Source organism: Neopsephotus bourkii, unplaced genomic scaffold, assembly GCF_033783945.1.
Source record: "Neopsephotus bourkii isolate Nb327-2 ecotype Australia unplaced genomic scaffold, CSIRO-AGI_Nbou_v1 NB_663, whole genome shotgun sequence".
Classification (NCBI taxonomy): domain Eukaryota; kingdom Metazoa; phylum Chordata; class Aves; order Psittaciformes; family Psittacidae; genus Neopsephotus; species Neopsephotus bourkii.
In genome coordinates, this window is record NW_026901162.1 from 973,100 (window position 1) to 991,002 (window position 17,903).

Here is a 17,903-nt window from a genome sequence, read left to right on the forward strand (position 1 = left end):
GACTGCTTTAGGAAGCAGGTCTTCAATATGAAATTTAAAGGGAATGAGCAATTGAATACAGAATAGCTTGTATTTATTGTAGTTTTACTTGTCACAGAGCTTTTTTGGGGAAAACCAAGTTGCATAACTTCCTGCAGGAAAAATCTGAAGTGCATCTGACCTTTATCTGACTTTGGAAGCTGTATCAAATGAATGTGAAGGATTCTGTTTCTTACTGGGATCTGAAGATAATAAATCACTCCTTTGGTAGTCATTGTGAATATGTTTATTGCTTTTGCTTAGGTAGCTGATTGTCATCTGTGCTTTAGGAAAGACTTGCAGCTTTTCTAGGTCATCCTTCCTTTTAACAAAAAAAAAGCATAGTGAGACAAAAGGGGGAAATAAGTTGAAGGTTCTCAAGAATTCTTAATTTTGAAAAGGGGCAAGATGATTAAATCAAATTGGTTTTACTTAAAACTTTATTGAACTCTAAAGGGAAACGCTCTATGTATCCACTCAAATATTATTTACCAGTAAGATCATGATGCTTCCAGATGCAGGTTATGTGGAGATCAGTTTAGAATATGTTAATAATGCTGCATAATTTTTATTGGCGGAATAGAAATATACCATACAGTAGCCTTTCTGTGGAATGCTTGTGCTTCATCTCATTACAGTACTTTGTGGCACTATTTTAATTTCATAACTTTAAAGGGGAGTGAAATTAATGTATACTTAAAAATAAAGGTGCCTGTAACCTTTGCTTTATTTTTATTATAAATATGATTTAAACCCTGGCATAGTTAACATTTATTTGTTATGAAAGGGATAGCTTGTTGTTTGCTAGCCTGGGAGTTCATTCTTGGCCTTTTCCATAATTCTCTCAAACTGATCTCTCTTCAGGCCAGCCAGAAAAGTAATTGTTGTGAATATCTCATTGAAGGTTGTACAAACGAATTCCAGAGTCTCTGATTTCCCTTAGAGAAAGCCCTGTCAACTGCCATGTCACATATTTGACTAGTGTTGCTGCTTGCTGCAGTTCATTAGGAAGAAACAAGGAAGAGCAGGTCTTCAGTGCAAACAAATCAAAGTCTATAAATGTTCACAGGCTATTTTAAAAGTGAAATATCTGTAATATATAAAATTAATTTCTTTCTAGGAACAACATGACTTAGGTGTTTTGGGGTTGTTTTTTTTTTGTTTGGTTTTGGGTTTTTTTGTTTTTTTTTTTGTTTCGCTGTGTCATTCAAAAAAGTAAACAGCTGTGGAGTATCCATCTTTATCTGTATCTGCAAAGCAGTCATATTTCCCTGCCTCTCAGCTTGCATTCTGCTTACAAGATGTGAACAGGGAGGAACAGGCAAGGTATTAGATTTTTTTCATGCAGCTGCTTAGAGAATATGTTTCCTACACATGCCTTTGCACACAGCAGGTAAAGAGTGTAGAGCATACACATGTTCTAAATCATCACATTTGGCATACTTGGAATAGTTTGGGTCAAACTACAAAATACTTTCTTCAGGCCAGCCTTTGGTGGGCTGGAGGTGAAATGTGTGAAGTCCTTTTGCTATGTCAAGCTTAAGCTGCCCACTACTGTCTTGTTCTTCACTGGAATTGCAGACCAACCACAACCTTGTCCGAAGGTAAAGTAATTCATGACAGCCAGGTAGGGTAGGCTAAGAAAAGAAGCATGGTCATGCTTTCCTGGTTAGCTCTACAGAGGGTAAAGTGTTCTGTTGTTAACTCTTCCCTAGGAGTTCAAGTGGTATTCCTGGTAGGAATGCAGTTTTAAAAGGTTATGTGGTAGCTTTTGCTGTTAACAGCATCTTACCCCAGCTGGGTCACCTTCTGCAACCCCAGAACAGATGTGAAGGTGCACTGTGGCAGGCTAAAGGGAGTTCATTTGCAGCCTGATTTGATCTGCTGGCTTCTGCTGCTTTTCTGGTGTTTATGTGTGAGGGACGAACAGATGTTGAACCAAAGAAGTGTATTGCAATACAGCTGTTCACACCATAGTCGTCTTTGGCTGTATTGCTCTTTACACTTGCTATCCTAATTTGTGTTTTTTTCAATGGAAGAAGGAACAGCAATATTGATATGTGTTGTGATTAGAGTTGTGGTGTGATTTGGAGTTTCAATGACTGATGCAAGACCAGGATGGCCCTACAGGTTTACTTGTCTTAATGGTTAAGATATGATCAAAAGTAGGCAAGTGTGCTTTCTTTCTTTATAACTTGCTTCTTGTAGTATTGCCTAAACTGTACTCCATAATGCTTCTCCTTTATCAGCTCCTTCTTCTCAGTGGTTTTTATTGTTAATTAAACATTTACAATAAAATCTGCAGTGCTGTTCTATCTTGTATCATTGATTTTTAACGTAACACAATGTTTGAAGTAAGTATTCATCAACTGTGTAGTTAATGTTCATAATCATCCCACATGAGTATGGATGTATGCTCATCCCACGGATACCTCATCCCACACCAAAGACTTCTGTTGGTTTTAAATTATACAGCACATTGTGCAGAAATGCCTTCCTGAGGAAAGCCATGTATTCCCAAAGAATACATTATTGCATTAATATGACAAACTCACTGAGCTGGAATAACAGCAGACCTACTTTGATCATGCAGTAAGGAGAAAAATATTAAACAGGTATGTTTAAGATTTGCTTAGAAACTGTTAGGCAAATCCAGGTCAGGGTAAAGCGGTAAGAAGTTACAGGTAAATAAGTACTCCTTAGTACTTTGGTATAGTACAAGCTTAATTATGCAGCCTCCTAGTCTTTGATTGTACAAGGACACAGTTATTGTGGAGCTCAGCATACTTGGGTGCTTAGTGCCTGTTCCCTTGGATGTGGTGTACAATTTCAAATTAGGTTTCTGTGCTCTTTGTAAGAAGAAATTAAGCATCTGGGAACGGGAGTTAGTAGATTTGCTTGTGGTATGTATCTTAGTGATGTTTCTTACTAAGTTTGTGTCTGAAGTCGTACACCTCTTCTGGAGGTGGATGTCTACATGCAGTTTGAAGTCCTCTTTTTGGTTTTCGACATCTTAAGTCATTCCTTTTAAAACTGGAGTGAGAATGTTCCTACTGTCAACATTTTCAGCAATAGGTTACTGAATAAATACTGTTGTCAGAAGAATTACTATAAAACCTTGTTGATAGGCAGCCAAGTAAGGCTGGGCAGCAAGGTCCAGGTATTGGTACTGCATCTGTGTACTACAAAGGACAATAGTTCTGGCTTGAGTATTGCCCAACAGTCATCGGTGGTGTTTTGTTGGTAATGCGTTCCCTCCTGGCACGTTTTGGTATTTGTCAGCATTCCTCCGGACAACGTTTAGGCAAGATTTGGGGCATGATGCAGCTCAGGGGCTATTTTCAACTGCTGGAATAGGTTAGAAGTGAAGAATGTTTGTCTGTGTGGGTGCAAGCTGTGCTTTGCCACTTGCCCTCAAGGCCTTAGGACAGGCCACGGCTCGTTGTGTTACCAACTACAGATATAGTCGTGGGCTCAACCACGTGGGTGACTTCAGCGCTGGCAAATGAGTCAGGCGTTCCATTGCTGTCTCTGCTCTAGGCTCCAAGAGTTGTACGTGTTACTGCACAGCAGCCAGCTTCTCTTAGAAAAGCTAAGAGTATGTCAGACATACTCCTTTCATGCCTACTAAATTTTGCCTTTCCTTAGATATAGGAAGAGCCAATTTGTGAATGATGGACAGCCTTAGGCACAAAAAAATGCCTGGCATATCCAGAATGACAACATTTGCAAGCATGCTCACTGGCAGGGTATAAACTGCCTGGGAAACTTCACTATTAGAAAGACAGGCATCTCAGGAACTACAGGCATTAGAGCATTCTTGGAGACATCACCCATCCCCTGTGATTGTCTGGATTTTAGGTACTTGGTATCCTGTCTCAGCTGGAGTTTACTATGGACAGCAATTTCTAATGTGTAATCTTCTAGGGTTTTTCTTAGAGGGGAAAAGCCGTGCTAAGAGTCACCAAACTATGCCATTTCACGTGCTCACCATGCTCCCTTCAAAAAAGTTATGTTGGAAGGGTGCAGCTTAAATCGAAAAGAAGGAACTGAGAATTGAGTTGAGGTTTTCTGTCTGCACATACTAAATATACTTCTGCTTGCATCATGAGTGTGTTCTAGAAGCGTGTGTGATGAGAAGTCACTGCCACTACTGCTGCTTGGTGTGATAGTGCAAAAGGATCATATTTGTTCTGCTGCATGTATATTTCATTGGATTTGTTTGGGGTTTTTTTATATATATATATTAAGGTTAGGAATTAGCTCTGACCCTTAATTGTGACTTAGTTGTCACAGCTCTGGCTGGAAAGCCTTCTATGGTTTTGCCTTAAAATTACAAGGCACATTGTTACAATTCTGTAAGATGGCTGCTTTTTTGGTATTTGTAAGTATACCGTATAGTATCATATATATATATGTTTATATGCTTTTTGGTTTGAGCATATACACAGACACTTTTTAATAAATACATGATAAAATGTGTTTCTTCCACTATTTTCTTCTGAAGAGTTGCCTTTTATAGAAATCATGCTGTACTTTTTGAGGCTTGAAACGTTTATCTGCCTTAAGAGCTGAAGGCAACTTGAAAAAAACAGGAAGAATACCAAATGATAGTCTTCACTGTCTGCACCATCACTCTGGAAATCTTTCTTGCCACTCCTGTTTATCATGAAGATGACTCAAGCTGTTATTCATGCTTGGGTGTTACCACCTGAGCAAATCCTCTAGGCTACTGGAAGAGAAACCAGAACACTTAAAGCCAAGGTCCTGTGTTTCCTGCTTATGTCTGTGTTGGCAATGTGTTCACTTCTTGGTAGACACTCACCAACTGTACTAAACACTCTCTGGGGTTGTAAGGTATTGGTTATGTTAGCACAGTGTTAATGGATTTATTTGTTGCAGCTCTACCAAGTCAGCCCAACCCGTGAGATGCTATTTTGATTCAAGTATAAACACGACTAGAGGGCTTACCTAAGACACAGCAACTATGCAGAGTTTTCATTCTGTGAAATTTGGATACCATTCTTGGTTAAGGATTTAAGTTTTCCCCTGCTCACCTACTGCTTTAAAGTATGGAGTTTCTCAGGGGGATATGAATCCAACATTGTTAGACTTCCACAAGTGTTGAGGCTCGCTCTATAGTTGAGACACAGCTGCACTTCCAGCAAGCAGTTAATTCTGTTTATCTTAGGCATTTTATGATGGGGTTATTCCTTTTCTGAAGGTACCTCTCTCCACTCTACTTTAGACAGCATCTGTCTTAATGATAAACCTAAACTAGATATATAAGGTTAAGGTTAGTAGAAGTGAATTATCTGTGTAATACTGGGTTTCATAACTCTTTCCTCCTTCCTTCCAGATTAAGGGGGCATTAGTAGGAGGCAGTCATTGAATTATGCTTAATTTTGCTTTATGTGGCTACTTGTCCTGTATATCTCACCTGTAGTCACTGTTGTGGTTTCTGTTCATGTGGAGATCATGTACTGTTACCAGTGTGGCTGTGGAAGCGGAGGATGTGTCATGATTTCTCTGGCTGTAGATTTACGGTTGTAATAGGGAGCTGGTGTTTATAGCCTGTGCTCAGTGGAGCTTGCAGCTCTGTTGGTGCCGCATAAAAATATCTTGCCTGTGTCTACACATAGGTACCAAACAAATGTTCTAATGTTGGAGGGTTTTTTTTTTTCCAGCTACATGCTCAATTTTCAAGCTTGTAAGGAATAACAGTATGTAGTCAAGCTCAAACTGCTGAATTATGTGTCATTGGAAATGGTTTTTTGTCTCTGCTTTCTGCATTTTCTTTAAGTTATTGTATGCATAAATGCATTTTTGGTTTTTTGTTTTTTTTTGTAGACCAAATAAGTGCTTTTGTGCCTGCTTTTATACTGTAGAAATGTACAGCATTTCTGTTATATGTTTGTATCACTGAGTGTATGTCTTGCAGTAACTTTCCAGTAATAAAGATTCGTTGTCAGGGATGAGGATACACTGGTTTACAGCTGTTGTATAGGCATAGTGCTCACCGTGCTCCAGAAGGGTAATCCCTCTAGGTTTTCTTAAAGCTCTTCATTTGGCTTGGATTGGGTTTGCTTGTCAGAATGGGTTTAGGCACAGGCTGGTGAGTGCCTGTGGTACAGCTGAGTGCGTGCCACTAATGTCTGGACCTCTGTGCATGGTGTTCTCCTGAACCACTGAGCAGAGGCTTCAGGCTTATCCAGTTGGATTGTACTTAGTCTGAACCTGGCTTGGGTAAGTACCTGGAGTATGATCACCTTGTCCTTCCAGTTTGGGAGCTAGCCTGCCCAGAGAAGAGCCTGTGTATTGTATGCTCGATATCTGTGCCTGATGTACCTTCCAGCAGCTCAGAAGAACTCCCTAGACTTATGTGGACAGAAATAGCTGCTGGTATTTTGTTTCGTTGGGTTTCCTCTGCACTTATCCACCCACAGGAGCATGCAAGCATGCTGTGTATGTGTTCAAGTTTCTTTCACACACAAAAGGTGTTAAGTGGCATAAGAAAAGAAGCAGATAGTTTTAAATTTGGTTTCATTGATGAAAGATATTTTTGTTAGGGCTCAAAAGGCAGATATTGTGATACTTGTTTCACCATCTGTGTTTTCATTTTTTTTGACATGTTTTGCTATATACTTAACAAATTTCTCCATTAAGAAATGTCTGCAATGTTACTGTTTTCATTAGTTCATTATAGATGCTTCCCACTTTAAAGTGTGGTTCTAATGTCATATAATTGCACAGAAGGGTGAAGACTTGCAACTAATTCTGCAATTGACTTGCTTTCATAAAGCAGCAATTTTTGCAGAATTCATCTGGAAAGCAGAAGAGTTATCATAGCCATGGTTGTTTTTATGTGCGATAGACTTAATACCATTTTCAAGGGAATAACTTTGGATGCCTCCTGTTATTAGCATTGTTTTTACAATGGTAGAATTAGGCAAAATTTTAAAGCTATGTGTATGGAGAAGTATTCTTTTGCCTCTCCATAAAAAGATAGGGACTTCTTGTTAGAGGCCTTGCTTTGTTGTTGCTTGTTGTTTGGTTCTCATGTTTAAGATGCAGGAAACGTAGCCCTTCTCAGTGCAGGACAGCTTTCAGTTGTTACAGCTGGAGCAGACAGATTGCTTGTTAATTTAAAAAACAAAATCCAAAATCTCAGTTCTGGAATTTTTAATTTTCCATCATAGTGGTAGCTTTATAGAAAACCAGATGATGTGTGCAGGATACTTTGCTTTAATTTTGTGGTAAGTTCAGTTTCCATATGGGGAAAAACTGGGCTTGCTTTATAAGCAGTTGTGTAAAAGGAACTGGAGTTGGCAGGAGGTGATAGATGTGAGAGTCTTTGGTATCAAAGTGGATTAGAGGATTAGAACAAACTTCTCCATTGGACTTCTTGGAGAAGTGTTAGGCTCTGCAAGCATGGCTTTCTGAATTTGCATTCACCTTAAATGAGCTGTTTTGAGTACGTTCTGAAAACATGGTAATTCAGCGATTGTTAGTTGTGTTTATACAATTTTTTCAGCACTTTGATAATTAGATAACAAATGCAGTCAGGGCATTTACAGCTTCTATATTTAGAACCATTTTGATTTACAGTTTGCTTTAGCTTTTGAAATGTGTCCTCTTTCATTCTGTCAGTGATGCTCAAATGCCAGTAACCCTGAGGTATACATGATAATAGTCTCACAAAAAAGGGAACTTGTCAGGATTTACAGGTCTGCCAAGGTGCAAGAACTTTCTAATACTACATTTACTGCTGGAAAAGTATGAATGAATTGCTCTTCATTGATAAAATGCCTAGGAAGTAACTTGGAAGAATAAATAGTGTTAGAGGATACCATGCTCAAGTGCAGTTTTCGAAATATTCAGTCCCAAATTGAACTTTACTGTGTTCACTGTAATTTTAGCTGTTTACTTCATGTAATCCTGAAAAATATCATCTTTGCTTGTTGAAAATACAAATGAAAATCACTTTCTTATTTATAAGAGATGATAGAATCCTAGAATAGTTAGGGTTGGAAAGGACCTCAAGATCATCTAGTTCCAACCCCTGTGCCATGGGCAGGGACAACTCCCACTAAACCATGTCACCCAAGGCTCTGTCCAACCTGGCCGTGAACACCGCCAGGGATGGAGCATTCACAACTTACCTGGGCAACCCATTTCAGTGCCTCACCACCCTAACTGTAAAGAACTTCTTCCTTATATCCAATCTAAACTTTCCCTGTTTAAGTTTTAACCTGTTACCCCTTCTCCTATCACTGCAGTCCCTAATGAAGTGTCCCTCCCCAGCATCCTTATAGGCCCCCTGCTATGAGGTCTTCATGCAGCCTTCTCTTCTCCAGGCTGAACAGCCCCAACTTTCTCAGCCTATCTTCATATGGGAGGTGCTCCAGTCCCCTGATCGTTCTCGTGGCCCTCCTCTGGACTTGTTCCAACAGATCCATGTCCTTTTTATGTTGAGGACACCACAACTGCACACAGTAGTCCAAGTGAGGTCTCACGAGAGCAGAATAAAGGGGCAGGATCACCTCCTTCGACCTGCTGGTCACACTCCTTTTGATGCAGCCCAGGATGCGGTTGGCTTTCTGGGCTGCAAGCGCACACTGAAGCTCGCCCATGTTCATTTTCTCATCGACCACCACCCCCAAGTCCTTCTCCACAGGCCTGCTCTGAATCTCTTCTCTGCCCAACCTGTAGCTGTGCCTGGGGTTGCTCTGACCCAGGTGTAGGACCTTGCACTTGCCATGGTTAAACTTCATGAGGTTGGCGTCAGCCCACCTCACAAGCGTGTCAAGGTCCCTCTGGATGGAATTCCTTCCCTCCAGGGTATCAACCGAACCACACAGCTTGGTGTCATCGGCAAACTTGCTGAGGGCGCACTCAATCCCACTGTCCATGCCACTGAGAAAGATGTTGAACAAGACCGGTCCCAACACAGATCCCTGAGGGACACCACTCGTTACTGGTCTCCATCTGGACATTGAGCCATTGACCACAGCTCTTTGTGTGCGGCCATCCAGCCAGTTCTTTGCACACCGAATGGTCCACCTATCAAATTGATGCCTCTCCAATTTAGAGACAAGAATGTCATGTGGGACAGTGTCAAACACTTTGCACAAGTCCAGGTAGATGACATCAACTGCTCTACCCTTGTCCATCAGTTCCATAGCCCCATCGTAGAAGGCCACCAAATTGGTCAGGCAGGATTTCTCCTTGGTGAAGCCATGCTGGCTGTCACCAAGCACCTTGTTGTTTTTCATATGCCTTAGCATGCCTTCCAGGAGAGTCTGCTCCAAGATTTTGCCAGGCACAGAGGTGAGACTGACTGGTCTGTAATTCCCCAGGTCATCCATTTTCCCCTTCTTGAAAATGGGAGTTACATTTCTCTTTTTCCACTTGTTGGGAACTTCACCTGACTGCCATGAGTTTTCAAATATGATGGCCAGCAGCATAGCAACTTCATTTGCCAGCTCCTTCAGGACCCATGGATGGATTTCATCAGGTCCCATGGACTTCTGCATGTTCAGGTTCTTAAGATGGTCTCAGACCAGATACTCTCTTATAGTGGGCCCAAGGTCTTCATTCTCACAGTCCCTGTGTCTGTCTTCCAAGACTTGGGTTGCGTGATCAGAGCCTTTGCCAGCGTTTTACAGAAGACTCTGCAAACAGGAGAGATACGAAAGGCTGAATGGTGCTCCAGATGCTCCTCGCCTCTTCTGAAAGAAATGAGTAGGCAGTAATAAAACTAGTAGATTTGAAACAAAAAAGGAGGTTTGGGTTTTCTTTAGTTTTGTTCCCCCTCCACACAGACACACAATGTGAACTCTTTACTGCAAAATGCTGTGGGTGTTAAAAAGTTTACACGCATTCAAAGGGAGGCAGGGCAAGATCACAGAAGAAAAAAATTGGTTGTTGCTGAACATACAAACACATCTGACTCAGAAAGTCCTGAGAAACAGCTAGTGAAGTGGGACAGCACTTGATCAAGAGAAGGCTTTGCGTGCCTCTCCTACTGTTATCTTCTTCCCCAGGCATCCAGCTTTGGCCACTGTTGGAGGCAGTACTGTAGATTAGCTGAATGTGTGGGGTCTGACCTAGTACAACCATTCCTATCTTCTGCCTGATCTTGTGAGCTGTTCTGCAATCTTTGCATTTCTGTAACTGAGGTTACTTTCATAAGAAACAGTAGTTTGTAGGTTGATTTCAGATATCTTTGCTACCTGGAGGTTTATTGTTTCGGTTGTTTCTTTTTTTCCCAGCAGTTCTGGATAAAAAATACAAAGATGTGTTTGACTTGGTATTTCTGTAGATGTCAAGGACTTGCACTGAATGAAACAGATTGGCTTCCGTTCTCTTCCTGAGAAAGATAAATTAAAATTTCAAGCTGAGAATAAAATGTATAAACTGAGAAACATTTTGCTTTTGAAGTGATGGTATCCTGAGGTAAATCAGAGGTGCTGATAGAAAGCTTGCTTGTTTTCCTTGTCTTCTGAAAGTGCTGGTTAAGTATCTAGTTAACAATGGCTGGCTACCTTGGTTTAGATCAAAAAAATGCTTGCAATCAACTAAATTTTCACTGCTTTTATTTTTATGGTAAGTGTGCCATATCTGTGCTCTGTTGATGAAGAAACCAAACTACAAAGAATGAATTTGTAGGTTCTGATCCTGAAACTGAACTTCTAATCCCCCTTGCATAAGCATATAAATAAAAGTAAAGTACTTTCAGGAAGTATTGGATGCAACACATTCAGATGCTGAGGAACTCTGGCAACATAAGCCGTCTTTGAGATGCTTAGCTATGATTTAGGAGCAAAACTCCTCATCTAGATTTAAATTTTTGCATAAGCTATTGCCAGAGAGGTTGTGGAGTTGGTATCAAAGGCAGGAGCAGACAGAAGGAGTGCCATTCAGTAAAAACATTGCTCCATCCACAGCTCTCCAGGATAATCTTGTTGCAGAACCAGAAAAGGTGGAGGAAACTTCATCCAGTCCTGAATAGCTGGTAGCTTGGCTTTATATCAGCTTGTTGTGGGAGGTACAGGTTCACTCCAACTCTTCTGAGTTAGTCAGATCAGGAATTTCTCAAGTAGAGATTGGGTAGATTCTCTAAATTACAGATACTGCTTTTTTTGACCTTGTTCTTTTGTTGTTGTTTGTTTATTGGGGTGGTTTGTTTGTTTGTTTTTCCCTCTGGAGAAAGTATATTTAATAATAAATATATGCTTCCTCTGACAGTTTTGAGATCTTGAGCTGTTAACTGGTTGGAAAGCTGTTGTACTGTGTTGCACTATGCCATTGCAAAAAGCAGAAGCTACTGCCCTGGAGAGTGAGTGCAAAGCAGAAAGAGCTACTCTTTGTGCTTCCCCAAGGTTTTTTTTTTGTTAATATACCAAGGAAAGTCTAGTTTAAAGGGGAGTACCCATACGTATGGCTTTGTCTGCTGCTTCTGCCTGTAAGTCGGTGATTATTTTTTTCTTCCTGAAGTTTCATAACCTGAGGAGTAGCTTCTCTTTACTGAGGTGGGGCTCTGGGGTGCTCACTGCTGTAAGGCAGAGGCATTGCTGAGCAAGTTGTCGCTCAACCAATGAACAGCTTTGACAAGCTCGGGGAGAGTGGTAGCCTAAGAAAAACAGCCCAGTAGTGACATTAAGGGCTTTAGTATTGAAGTTTTTGGAGGGAGTCTAATATTAAACAGGTTCTTTAGAGAGATGTATCAAGGCATTAGAGATGCATATCTGGCTTTTGAACTTTGAATTTGACAGTGACTTTGTCAGTGGCTTATGGAAAGTTACAGAATTTCTACTCATGCTGGGGGTTTTGTGCATTTTTCTGAAGTTGGATATGAATCAGAAGAGTTTAGGATTCCTAACCGCGATAACTGCCTGTTTTTATATGTTATGCAGATGTATCTAAACTGTCTTTGAAGCTTAAGTTTATACTGTTTGAATTTTCCTGTCACAAGTTGTGTGGGTAAAGATACAAAATTCTGTTAAATTTGAAAGTCAGTCATTAGTTTCTAGCAGTCTGAGTAATTCAGTTTTCCAGTAATAAAAGGCAATGTATAGTTGTTCTATAACAATTAAGCAAAAGCTTCACAAAGGGAAGTAAACTCAATCAGATAACATATGTACCCTGACAGCTCAATGTGCATTTTCTCCAACATTAATTTGTGCTTCTGTATGCTGATCTGAAGGCAGAATGCCTCAGGTATATCTGTGTTGCAGCTGACCTCCCTAAATGTAAAATGCAGATTCATTTTAACTCACTTTATATTCTTGACTCCGTTGTTTCTGGGGAGGAAAAACCAACACTTACTGCTTACTTTCAGCTTTTAAATATTTATTTAATTTTACAGTGATGTAAAATTAATTTTAAGGAATATGTACACAATGTTCTGTTAGCTGGGAAACATACATAGGAAGTTTTAAAGCACTTCTGTCTATATATTCCTGTTTGTAACAGTAATATGCAGGGATTTCTGCTTTCACATGGCTTTGACTTTTCAAAGTGTCTTTATTGACTTTGCCAGCACATAGCTCCAGGTAATTTATGTGTATACTTTATAAAGCTTGCAAGAAAATAGCACTTGAAATTTTAAATGCTCATGTAAAAAATACTTTGAGAACACAAAGATGGAGAGGAAGTTTCACTCTAAAAATTGCTGTGTCTTGAATTTGTCTGGGAAACCAAATTGTTTCACCAATTGTGAAATATTTCAGTTGATGCAGATGCTCATTTCTAGTTAGCAAAGGTCATGTTTTTCTGTGAAACTAGTACTTTGAGATTGAATTACCTGGTTTGGAGGGTGTTATTTTGCTCAAAAGTATGTTGAGTTGAACAACTTTTCACAAAAGACTTTATTAAAGTGGTACTGTACCTAAAGCACCAACTTCAGTCATCAGAGGTTATTTTGTTATAATTACACAGACATCTTGAGACAGAGGTGAGAAGAAAAACCAGTTTGTTTGAGCTGTTTCCAGATGCCCTAAACTACCAGAAGATTTAATTGCTTTATGGGGGCCAGGCTTGTGGAGAGAGCATATATTTTGTCAGATAAAGCTGGGAGAAACAAAGTTCTTACAGCCTACTGACTGAAGCTTCCAATGAATACAATGGTCCCTAAGAAGGAAGGTGCAGGTAGAAAGGCAGGAGGGAGGTGTAAGATACAGGGAGAAGAGTAAACTCCTGGGCAGGCACAGTAGCTGAAGTGATTAATTAATATGCTGCTGTTTTGTTCAGCAACTGGATCCTGCAGTGTAAACCAGGCACTTTCATCCCCATCCTCGGTAACTTGGAAGCCAGTATATTATCAAAGATAAGCAACTGTTTTAACTTCAGAAACCCCCCCCTCTTCCCCCCCCTCCCCCTTCTCATTTGTGTTTGACTTGACAGACAGTCCTTGGACTTTGGTTAACCTAATCCAAACCCAAGTTTGTTTCTAACATACAGCTTGTCAGAACAGGCATCTGACATAAATTCTTAAAATACTTTTTCTGTGTACTGTTATGCTTAACATTTTTACAGTCTTATCATAATTTTTTCCTGATGTGAGTGAAGCGTAACATTTACATATCAGAATATATTTCCACAGCTGAAGAAATGTGCAGGCTTGTAATTCCAGTTTAGTCCCAGCAGTCTTTTAATACAGTTTATATTGTGGAGTCACTGTCAAATATTTTCATTTTTATGGTCTGAAGGCTGTGTTGAATGAAGTTTTCTGAAACTGGCCTTTCAGAGAACCTGATGTCCCGTGGTCTGGTGGAGCGGTTCTTTTTTATCGAATTCTGGATTGTATCCGATGTGAAGTAATAGACTATAGGGTCAAAACAGCAGTTTGAAACAGCGATGCACAAAGTGATGGGATACATCGTCCTGACTGCAGTTACCACAGAACAATTAATCCAGGTCTGTGTTCTCATAAGGGAGTAAAGTATTAAGGTAATGTTATAAGGCACAAAGCAGAAGCAGAATATCACCAAATGGACAAAAATCATTTTCAGTACCTTTTTCTTGCTTAATTTATTCCGACTTAATGTAAGGGGTTTATTCAAAGTCCGTAAGACCATAGTAGAGCAGGTCACGTTCAAGATGAGTGGAATGAAAAACCCAACGATTTCAATGAAGATAACAATCCGGGATAGGTAGGTTTTCCACGTGTCCTCCGAGAAGTTTTCAAAACATGTCCTTTGTTCTGTATTATTCCGGCGATTTGTGGACTGGAAAAAGCTCGCTGGTGTGCTGCCTGCTAACACAGTTATCCATACTGCAGCACAGACAATTTTTGCATTCCTTTTGGTTCGCAGAGTCTTGGATCGAAAGGGGTGTACTATAGCTAAAAAGCGGTCTACGCTTATGCAAGTCAGAAATAAAATGCTCCCATACATATTTGTGTAAAAGAGGGTGACAGAAATCTTGCACAGAACGTCTCCAAATGGCCAGTTTCTTGTTACGAAGTAATAAATCCTGAAGGGTAATGTAAACACAAAAAGCAGATCTGATATTGCTAAATTAAGCATGTAAGTTGTAGTTTCATTTCGGACTTTTAACGTACAAGTAAAAATGTAGATAGCAACACAGTTTGCTATGAGGCCGAGAACAAACACCATACTAAAGATACAGCCATATAAAGTATATTTAAAGGAGTCCTCAGTGGAACAGTTAGAGCTTACCATTATAATGGTATATTTCAGATTCCTGTGATTTGGAGGCTTCTCTGGTATTTTTAGTGCAACTTTTGTAAAATTCCAGAAGAACTTGAAGATATATTTGAGCTGTGTAACTGGCAAGTTTGTGGCACTGTAAAGCTTCAGGGAAGGAGCACAAGCTCTGTAGCAGGGGAGTACATCTCCAGCAGTGATCACCAGGAGGTCACTCTTCTCTTCCAAGTGCTATTTGTAATCACATAGCCAGTCTTCAAAAGTCAAAAAACATATCATTTGTGGCTGCCGAGGTCATCCCAGAGCTTGCTTAATTCCATTTCCCCCCTCGATTCAGTGAAGCTGCTGTAAAACTTTCTGTCTTACTTTTGGCTGCAGATCGTGGTAATGAAGTTTTGTCCATTCAAATGTACTGGGCACGTACACTTTAGAGAATGGTTTCCTGGATGCCGGCAGAGTGTCAGTACTTGCATTTCTCCCTCAGCCTTCTTTCTGTAAAACAAGCTTTCCAGCTCCTGGGAGCGCTTGCCTGCTCGCTCAGCCTGTGGGGCAGGAAGCAAGCTGCTTGCGAGGGCAGAAATGAAATTCCAGAGCGTGTTTGTTCCTGCAGAGCACGGCCCTTGCTTCCCGACAGCCTCTCGCCTGCCCAGCTCCTTCTGAGGAGGAGAGCAGGGAGCTCAGGCAATTTGTAGCGTGACATCACAGGAAGAAGAGGTTGAACTGGCAGGCTGAAGAGTGGTTTCAGTTCAGCTTGTTTGCCTTATTCTAATCTGATAATGTGTCTGCTGGGACTGTACCTTGCAGGCGTGTAACTGGTCACCAGCAGAGCGCTGCAGCTGCAGCCTCCGGTTAGCTCTTTCTGTAGTCCCTGAAAGGTCCTTTGTCAGTGTTGCTGGAGTGTGAAAGCTTCATCACAAAATCTTTGTCTGCAGTTATAAGGAGAAGTTTAAGTGTCTCAATGCCTTAAAATTCCTGTTTATGTTTGGAGGTAATGGTTATTGTGGGCTTTTGTAGGTGACACTGGATTGAACTAATGTTACTTTTTTGATAGATACCTTCATTTGTGATAGATAACATGTTAAATCAGCAGAAATTAGCCCAATTCCCTCAATACACCAGTACAAACCTCAGGAGGGACAAAGTAATATTGATAGGTAATTAAGTAATTTCACCAAAGAATTGGTGAAAGAGAGAGGCATGCAGATGATTGTGGATTGCTCTTGGATAGTCCCAGGACTGAGGTGTGTGGCTGTAGGAGGAGAAATTTTTAACTTGTTCTCTACTAGAAGGCTTGTCCCAGGCTTTCTTTCCAATCAGAAAGATGGTTCTTTTTACAGAAAATATGCTTCAATTTTTTGGTTAAATTTTGTGTTACAGAAAGAATTTTCCTAAATATGTAAGCACAGAATTAATATGCCAAACTAAATACTGCCCTATTCAGTTGTTTCTGGTAATATATAGGAGGCCAGTTGTTGCACATCCACGAAATACTCCCATTAGTCACTGATTAATGAGACGAAAACATGTTGTAACTAATTAAATTAAGTAAATATAAAAAAAGCAGCTCTTCTTGCCTGTAGGGGCAGATAGGAGATAAATCTCAGTTTAGACAGACTCATCTATTTAACAACAGCTTGGATAGACTCACTTCTGGCATCAAAACCAGTCTATTTCTAATGTTTAGAATAACAAATCTCTTCATATCTGGCTGGGTGGTATGGTTCTTTTGAACTAGATTTTAATCAGTTGTACCTAAGCAAGGCTCTGGGCAAAACCTTTCTAGTCTGCTGTAGAGGATAGTAAATAATAGCACTTCACACGGGCTTGGCATGGGTCTTTTTTTAATGTAAAGTATGTCAAGCAGAATTCAGAAATGTAAAAATGACTCTTGATTATTTTAGTTCAGGTTTTCTTTATAAGTTTCTTCTGGGAAACTCACCTTGATTTTGAGGTGAAATCAAGCTTTTTTTAATTCAGTAGGGTATAACCATGGGAAACCTTTTGAACTATATTTGAAATTCATACCTAACTGTAAAATGTAGTGCATTTTCACTTCTAAGTCAGTAAGAAACGAAAATGTGAGCTTGGCAGAGCCTCTTGTGTGTCCAGCTCAACTTGTGCCTTAGCATAAAGTTGTCTTACCTGGCTTTCCTCACAGACGCAGTTGTCACATGTTGCTGAATTTTGTGTCTGTTCCCGGCAGGCTTGCTTGGTGAAAGGGCAGTTTTCCTGCAAGAGTCCAGGAGTTCTGCAATGGGCCATGGGACCTCTGAGCTCAGTTTTCCTGCTCTGGCTTCGTTTGCACAGGAAAACTGTGTGGGGCAGGATCAGTTACTGGGATGAAAATACCTGAAGTACAGAAATCCGACATTAAATGTCAAAACCTCAAGCCATAATTCATGATAGAGAGAGAAGCTAATGGAAATGAGTATGTCTCTCTTATTGACTAAATTTGATTTTCTGTTTGGGTGAAGGTGTGGGTGCACAGACACGAGGTGGTCTTTCTTTCTTTAGAGGGAAAAAACGCCTTCAGCATTAGTAACATAATAAATTCTTACAGTGCTTCCAAAGCCAGGAAATGCACTGTTAAATGAAGGTTGTCAGATGCACAGAATACTGTATGTAACTCCTTTATTCTGTAACTAATGTTACTGCTTTTAGAAACATCATTTTATCTTGGTAGCTTTGTCCTCACTTCAGTTACTGTTGCAGTGAAGACAACCCTAGCAGGGCAGTATTTTCTTTGCCCTAAGTGATGTTATTTGTCCAGCTGTCTTCATGGGGTATAGCATTTTTCATCTGTTTACTGGTGTTTCTCTTTGAGCATGTGTATGTACAGGAAGGAGTTTATTATGGTTGAGCTGTAGGACTGAAAGCCAGGAAGTCTGTTTCTGCCTGTGCCACAGATTTGCTCCTCCAGCCCTGGCAAAGTTTTCTATGGTTTTTATGCTTTTTTAGCTTCCCTCTGCATAAGACCTCATTCCTTTCTTCACTGGGATGTGAGGCCATCTTAACTGAAAATGTGTTTTGTAGTCCATGGATCATGGAATCATTGAACAGTGCGGGTTGGCAGGCACCTTTGGATAGAGAACTCCATATTAAATATGCTACTGAGATAATTACAGCAGCTAGTGAATAGCAATAAAATGTAGGAAGGTTAAAATTTTGTATGCTTATGTTAAATCCTGCCAAGCGAAAGGATCTCTTGAGAGA

The 17,903-nt window shown here is 40.2% G+C and overlaps 2 protein-coding genes across 3 annotated transcripts in view; one reads left to right on the forward strand and one right to left on the reverse strand.

Annotated features, from left to right (window-relative positions):
* Positions 1-17,903, forward strand: part of RB1 (RB transcriptional corepressor 1) — a 74,431-nt gene that overhangs the window by 30,177 nt on the left and 26,351 nt on the right. The window lies entirely within an intron of this gene.
* Positions 12,356-15,686, reverse strand: LPAR6 (lysophosphatidic acid receptor 6). Its single transcript, XM_061353121.1, has one exon. It carries the CDS (start codon positions 14,703-14,705, stop codon positions 13,683-13,685), a length of 1,023 nt encoding a protein of 340 aa, XP_061209105.1. The 5' UTR covers positions 14,706-15,686; the 3' UTR covers positions 12,356-13,682.